The sequence below is a fragment of the Sapajus apella genome, unplaced genomic scaffold, assembly GCF_009761245.1.
Source record: "Sapajus apella isolate SASKATOON/1434 unplaced genomic scaffold, GSC_monkey_1.0 scaffold39, whole genome shotgun sequence".
Classification (NCBI taxonomy): domain Eukaryota; kingdom Metazoa; phylum Chordata; class Mammalia; order Primates; family Cebidae; genus Sapajus; species Sapajus apella.
Window position 1 is genome coordinate 10,940,438 of NW_022436979.1, and position 8,410 is coordinate 10,948,847.

At 36.9% G+C, this 8,410-nt stretch overlaps 1 protein-coding gene across 1 annotated transcript; it reads right to left on the reverse strand.

Annotated features, from left to right (window-relative positions):
* Positions 1-2,133: 2,133 nt before the first annotated feature.
* On the reverse strand, positions 2,134-2,607 carry LOC116565216 (40S ribosomal protein S15a). The gene has a single exon (XM_032298709.1). It carries the CDS (start codon positions 2,575-2,577, stop codon positions 2,185-2,187), a length of 393 nt encoding a protein of 130 aa, XP_032154600.1. The 5' UTR covers positions 2,578-2,607; the 3' UTR covers positions 2,134-2,184.
* Positions 2,608-8,410: the final 5,803 nt, after the last annotated feature.

Below are 8,410 nucleotides of genomic sequence, written 5' to 3' on the forward strand. Positions count from 1 at the left end.
AATTTCCTTTTTTGTGGGGGATGGAGTCTCTCTCTGTTGCCAGGCTGGAGTGCAGTGGCCTGACCTTGGCTCACGGCAACCTCGGCCTCCCAGGTTCAAGTGATTCTTCTGCCTCAGCCTCCTGAGTAGCTGGGACTACAGGAACATGCCACCATGTCCACCTAATTTTTGTATTTTTAGTAGAGATGGGGTTTCACCATGTTGGCCAGGATGGTCTCAATATCTTGACCTCATGATCCTCCTGCCTCAGCCTCCCAAAATGCTGGGATTACAGATGTAAGCAACCACACCCGGCCCCAATTTCCTTTTTAGCTTTATAATGTGAGGTGCTCACTCTATACCCCTTTTCTGTCTGCCTCACTCCTTTGGCAAATGGATTAAAATCTGTGTTATAACCTGAAACAGTGATGAAGTACACAGGATATGGGGAAAGCAAATACTTCTGAAGGATGTTTTTGCTTGGCAAATCAAACAGGAGATTTTCACCTGAGTATTTTAAGTTAGGTGAAACTGAGGGTGCATACTCCATAAAATCGCAGCAGTTGGAAAGAACCAAGGAAAGAAAATGCAGAGAAATATCTTCTTTATTTTGTCCTCAACTTGCCCTGTAAATTAATTCTTTTTGTATTTTTTTCAATTCCTAAAATAAACTAAACATTGATATTTCTTTTATCATTTTAAATTATATGTTCTTATACTTTATGTATCCCTGGATATTGTCATAAATCACTTTTGTAATAGGTGGAAAATCAATCTGCTATCTGTCTGAAGGAAAAGTGAACATTACTCTTTAATATTCAGAGTTTTAAAAATTACATTTCCTTATTTATATTAATCAGATAAATCCTCTTTGAGCTTCGTCTATCTAGCCAGCAAAAATTCAGTCTTGAGGTTGGGCATGGTGACTCATGCCTGTAATTCCAGCCCTTTGGGAGGCCAAGACAGGTGGATCACTTGAGGTCAGCCTGGCCAACATGGCAAAACCCTATCTCTACTAGAAATACAAAAATTAGCTGGATGTAGTGGCTGGGGCAAGAGAATCACTCTAACCTGAGAGGCAGAGGCTGCAGTGAGCCAAGATCATACCACTGCACTCTGGCCTGGGTGGCAGAGCAAGATTGCAGCTCAAAAAAAAAAAAAAAATTAATCTTGGTTTTGGATGTGGAGCAGGGAGGGGAGAAATATCCTCAGTAGCCATATCCAACTACAGGTCCAAGAAAGAGTCAGGATTTTAGACAATCTGGAACATTTCAGGAAGAACCTTCTGATTTTAAGAACACTTTGGTCTGTTGATAACTAAACCGATAATTAAGCTAGCAAGGTCAAGGTCATTAGCATTGCTTTTCGCAGGCCAAATATAGACACAAGAATTTACTCAGCGGCTACCTCCTCTGTGCCTGGCTTTCAGTCTTCCTAGGCTCATTTCTATTTGAGTTCTACCTTATCCCCAGGACACTAGAAGACAGTAGGGTACTTGCATCCTCTACTTGAACACTACAAAGCTTTCTGTGTTCTCAGTAACTTCAGGAATTTCCCTCGCCTGCCCTCCTCTTTAGTTGAGTTTATTTGCTAAATCCATGCATGGGCATTCACTCTCCCCATCACTGGCACTGTGAATGACACCTCACTTTTGGAGACTGGCATCTGTTTCCTGGGTTGAGTGGGGAAAGTAGTGGTTAAGGACATAGGGTAATTTTTTCCTTAACAGTTATGCTTTTACAAAATCTAATTCTGTACTTGTAAAGTAGATCAGCTTGCAACAAATTATCTGAGTTTGTTATGTGTTTGTTTTACTGATAATGTATTTATTTTTTCTTCAGTTTTGAAAGTTAGTATTGCTGGTGATAGATATTCTTGGTTGACTTTCAGCCCTGCAAATATGTTATCCAACTGTCTCTGGCCTCCATTGTTTCCGGTAAGAAGTCAGTAGTCGATGTTATTGGGATTCCTTGAAAATGATGAGTCTTTTTTTCTTGCAGCTTTCAACATTTTTCTCTTTGCCTTGCCATCAACATGTTAATTGTGATCTGTCTTGGTGTTAATCTCCTTCTGTTTAACATATTCAGAGTTCACTGAGCTTCTTGTATTTGTAAATGTTTTTCATCAATTGGAGACGTTTACAGCTATGATTTCTTTTTTTTTTTTCCATGAGGCATTTTATTTGTAAATATATGTATTACATCCCTAGAAAAAGAATCCCAGGATTTTCCCTCCTGTGTGTTTTCGTCTTGCTTCTTCATGGTCCATGATGCCAGCTGAGGTTGTCAATACAATGAAACCAAACTGGCGGGACGGAAGCAGATTATTCTGCCATTTTTCTAGATCTTTGAGTTGCACATCAAATCTGGGGCTGATCACACCACACTTGTTTAGCCTGCCTGTGAGGTTCACAACAATTTTCCCAGCTCTGTGATCATCAATGATTTCAAATTCGCCAATGTAACCATGCTTCATCATCACAGTGAGAAACCGGACGATGACTTTGGAGCACGGCCTAATAAGCACCTGGCGTTTGCCTCTCTTTTCGGCATTGTTGATGCTCTTGAGAGCATCAGCCAGGACATTCATGCGCACCATTGTGGCGGCACGGAAAGATGGCGGAAAGACACCTATGATTTCTTTAAATGACTTTTCTGCCTTGCCTCTTTTTTTTTCCTTTCTTTCTTCTTCTAGTTATCTCAGTATGCTTTCATTGGTATACTTAATTATGTTCCACATTTGTCTGAGGCTCAGTTTATTTTCTTCATTGTTTTTTCTCTCTGTTGTTCAGTCTGCAAAATCTCTATTGATTGATTTTCACGCTCACTTATTTCATCTTCTGCGAGTTTAATTTGTTTATTATACATTTAAACTCCAGAATTTTCATTTGGTTCTTTTTGACTCTCTCTTTTTGTTAATGTTTTCTATTTGGTTAGTCATTGCCATCACATTTCCTTTCGTTCTGTAGACTTGGTATCCTTTAGTTCTCTGAGTAAATTGATAATGGCGGTTTTGAAATGTTTGTCTGCTAAGTCCAACATCTTGGGCCCTTCAAAAAGCAGTTTCTATTGCATGATGCTGTTTCCTCCTTTTATGCATCACATCTTTTTTATTTGCATATCTGATAATATTTTGTTGAAAATGGGACATTTTATGTAATGCAACATCTGTGGAATTGATTCCCCTATCCTGGGAAGTTGATGTTATTATTTGCTTTTGAATTTATTTGCCAAAGAGGTTATTTTATTTTTAATTTTCATGGGTACATAGTAGGTGTATACATTTATCAGGTACATGAAATGTTTTGCTACAGGCATGCACTGTGAAATAAACACATCATAGAGAATGGGATATCCATCCCCCCAAGCATTTATCCTTTGAATTACAAACAATCAAATTGCATTCTCTAAGTTATTTTAAAATGTGCTGTTATTACTAACTGTAGTGACCCTGTTGTGCTATCACATAGTAGGTCTTATTCATTCATTCTATTTTTTTGTACCCTGCAGCCCCTGACTACCCTTCCCATCCACTGTCCATGAGTACAATTGTTTTGATTTCTAGATCCCACTAATTGAGAACATGCAATGTTTGTCTTCCTGGGCTTGGCTTATTTCACTTAACATAATGATTTCCAGGTCTATCCATGTTGTTGAAAATGACTGTATCTCATTACTTTTTAATGAGATAGTAATGAGATACTTTATTGTATCTGTACAATATGGCTGAATAGTGCTCTATTGTGTATATATATCACATTTGCTTTAATTAACCTATTGCTGGACACTTAGAGTGTTTCCAGATCTTAGCTATTGTAAACAGTGCTGCAATAAACACAGGAGTGCAGAAATATCTTCAACATACTGATTTCCTTTCTTTTGGCTATATACCTATCAGTGGGATTGTTGGATCATATAGGGGCTTGGCTTTTAGTTTTTTGAGGAACCTCCAAACTGTTTTCCATAGTGCTTGTACTAATTTACATTCCCACCAGCAGTGTACAAAGGTTCCCTTTTCTCCATATCCTTGCCAGCATTTGTTATTGCCTGTCTTTTGGATAAAAGCCATTTTCACTGGGGTGAGATCATACCTAAGGTAGTTTTGATCTGCATTTCTCTGGTGACCAATGATGTTAAACACCTTTTCATATACCTGTTTTCCATTGTATGTCTTCTGTTGAGAAACGTCTATTCAGATCTTTTGCCTATATTTTGAAAAAATCATTGGGATTTTTTTTTTCCTTTAAAGTTGTTTGAGCCCCCTGTATAGTCTGGTTATTAATCCTTTGTGAGGGTAGTCTGCAAATATTTTCTCCCATTCTATGGGTTGTTTATTTATTTTGTTAGTGTCAGGAATTTATTTATTTGATTAGTACCTATTTCTATTTCTCCTACAATATTTAGCTAGCAATATCCCCACTCAGATATTTTTTCTTATTTTTAATCTTTCAGCCCACCTACTTAGGGGTCACCCATAGGTCAGCATAAGCCAATTGTTCATCAAAGATTGAGCTTAATCATCCTGGTCAGTTAGAACATTACCCTTCACCATTGGATTGATGTGTATTAGACCATTCTTGCTTTACTATAAAGAAATACCCAATACTGGATAATTTATAAAGAAAGGAGTTTTAATTGGAACATGGTTCTGCAGGCTGCAGGCTGTACAGGATACATGATGCTGGCATCTGCTCAGCTTCTGTGGAGACCTCAGAAAGCTTGTAGTCATGACAGAAAGTGAAGGGGAAGCAGGCATATCACATGGCCAGAGCAAGAGCAAGAGTGAGAAGGGAGGTGCTAGCTACACACTTTTAAGTGACCAGATCTCATGAGAACTCACTCACTATTATGAGGACAGTACCAAGAGGAATGGTGCTAAACCATTCATGGGAAATCCATCCCCATTTTTAATCACCTCTTGTATTAGGCTTCTTTTAGAGGGACAGAAAGAAAGAATAGGAGTTATATGTATATATATGTATCTCCTACATATACATGTATATATGTATTATATATGTATACATGTATTCTACATATGTGTATATATATATTTAAAGGAGAATTTAAGTGTGTGTATATGTGTGTGTATACATATATATGTGTGTAAATACAAAAAAAATTCTAAAATTTCTATGTAACCACAGTGTCAGTCCTATTCTAAGAATATCCCTAGTAGATATATGAAGATGTCTAAACAAAGGTAGATGACTTGTCCCAGTGTCTGAAAGGTGTAAAAGATGAACAGGATATGTGTATATACATATATCTATTTTTATATACATGTATCTATGTTTAGACATCTTCATATATCTACTAGAGATATTTCTATTAGAATTTTTTTTGTATTTTATATATATGTATACACACACACACACTTAAACTCCCCTTTATATATATACGTATATACATGTATAATACATATATACATATATAAGGGGAGTTTATTGAATATATACATATACACATATTCATATATATACATATATAAAGGGGAGTTTATTAAGTGTTAACTTAATCACAAGTCTCACAATAGGTTGTCTTCAAGCTGAGCATCAGGAGAGCCAGTCTGAGTCCCAAAACTGAAGATCTTGGAATCCAATGTTTGAAGCCAGGAAGCATCCAATACAAGAGAAAGAAGTAGGCAGGAAAGGTAGGCCCACCTCTCCTTTTCATGTTTTTCTGCTCCCTTTATGTTCATTGGAAACTGATTAGACTGTGCCCACCAGATTAAGGGTGAATCTGCCTTTCCCAGCCCATGACTTTAAATGTTAATCTCTCGGCAATACCCACGCAGACACACCCAGGATTAATACTTCGTATCCCTCAATCCAGTCAAGTTGACACTCAGTATTAACCATTGTACCTCCCATCAGGCCCCACCTCCAGCATTGAGGGCAACATTTCAATATGAGATTTTGGCTGGGACACACATCCCATGAGACACACTATATCAGGTATATGGCTTAGAAGCTGCTGTGATAGGTCACAAAGTTTACATTTTTGCCTCATGTTCAACCAGGAACGGGTAGCTTGAATTTCCCTGCTCCAGTAGCCTTGAGAAGGGGCAACTGAGGGGTTGCTCAGTTTAAATCCTTAGTGCCAGTAGTGTCAATCCTAATCTAGGAATATCCCTAGTAGATATACGAGGATGTCTAAACAAAGGTAGATGATTTGTCCCAATATCTGAGAGGTGTAAAAGATGAAAGGGTCGATGTTACAGTTCAAGCCTGAAGGTAGGAAAAGTCTGACGTTCCAGTTCAAGAGAATCAGGCAGAAAGAATTCTCTCTTACTCAGAGGAGAGTACACTTTTTTATTGTGTTCTCAACTGATTGATTGAGGCCCACCCCTATTAGGTAGGGCAATCTGCTTTATTTAATCTACCAATTTAAGTGCTAATCTCACATAAAAACCTCCTTATGGAAGAAGTCAGTATGACCTTTACCAAAATATCTGGGTACCCTTTGGCGCAGTAGAAAATGACACATAACATTAAGCATTATAGGAAGGAAAGAAACAATTCCAGCAGAAGGATGCTCATGAATGTCTTCAATGGGTCAGGTAAAAGTGGCGAGCAAATCTTACATGCAAACACCAAAACCTACAGGAGCTATACAAAAGTGCACTTTTCATTAGTGTGATCCTCAGTATGATGTACATGTTCACCAAGTTCTGGCCAACCAATAAGACAATCAGAACTTCAGCTAGTTAAGTAAAGAGATATTAATGTTTTCCCTTTTACTTTTTCTCCCCCAACTCAAAAAACACAAGAGGAGATAGCACACAGTAAGAATTGAAAAAAAAATGAGCAAAATTCAGACAATAACATCTCTGGTTTTTAGATGTTAGAAGAAAGGCTGTAGGGAGTTAGAGAGAGTCAAAAAAAAAAAAAAAAGAAAGAAAGAAAAAAAAGGCCAGGCGTGGTGGCTCACGCCTGTAATCCAAGCACTTTGGAGGCCAAGGCGGGCGGATCACCTGAGGTCTGGAGTTCAAGGCCAGCCTGACCAACATGATGAAACCTCGTCTCAAAAAAAAAAAAAAAAAAAAATAGAAAGAGTCAATTGGGGTCAATTGACTGTTCTGTCTGTCTCTTTTAATTTTATATTTTGCAGTAGTTTTAGGCCAGTAAGCTCAACTTGCTTCACACCAAATTGTGCACGTGGTGCTTGGTTAATGCCATGCTTACCACCAGGAACTTGAAAGGAATCCAGGCCCAGTACTCCAATCTCTCCTCCTCCAATGTACAATTGCAGAGTGTATTTAACCCCATGTATATTTAACTTTTCTGGTTTTTATATCACAATTTTGTTTTGGAAAATTGGCAACCAACATGAATACCACCTCTTAACTGGGAGCAAGAAGCTCTGCCTTCTACTTCTAGTTATATAGCTTTGGAAAAAGAGTCCTTTAACCTTCTTGGCCTAGTAATCCTCATCTTTAAAGATTAAGACTTGTCTAGGTCAATTATTCTTAAATTTTCTAAGTCATGAACTACTGGAAAAATCATTTAAGCTTTTATCATTATGTTCTCAGAAAGCTGTAGACCTTCGCAAAAGAATCATGCTGAGACATACAAATTGGGTAATATTTTGCATATTAGAATAAGTTATGGACTCTTGGAAAATGGTCCAGATTAAGAGTCTTTAAAGAATCTGCTAGTTTTTTCTTGTCTCCAATTTTTTACAAGATGTTCAACTTTTGAATCGAGAAAATAGTTTTCTTGGAGAAAAAAATCCCCAAAATTTTCCATATAATGTACAAATGGAATAATAGGCATAGGATAAAAGAGTATGAAGAATATGATTGGCATTAATCTTGAGTTTTGAGGTTTTCATAGTTTAAGAATTATTGTAAAATAAAAATTGTTTCCAAGGATCTTGTAGATCAGCAGCTGGTGAATATAAATAGGACAAAGGAAATATGTTCTGCTTTTCAGGTCATACAGTCTCTGCTCTGACTACTCAACTCTGCCATCATAGCATGAAAGCAACCACAGAAAATATGTAAATAAATGAGCATGGCTGTTTTCCAGTATAACTTTAGTTACAAAAAGAAGTAGTATATGGGCTTTAACCCATAGATTGCTGGCTTCTTTTAGATGACCAATGTTATCTTTGAACTTTGTATTCAATTTTGCCTAATATGCTTATTAATATTTTGCCCTAAAATTGAAGCACATTTATAGATTAATTTTTTTTGTCCTCACATTGAGGCATCTGTCATCTAAATTCATTATTTTCATTGAACAAGTTTATATTTGGGAAAACATGTACAAAATAGTACCTTTTTATGTAACATATATTGTGCTTTTTAGATATATGAATGCTATAGGTATCAAGAATTTAGTAATCCTAAACTCTCTACTATTAAATTCTAATTTATTTCATTCTTGGCTTTATAAAAGTACATTAGCATAGAGCTTAACTATTAGACA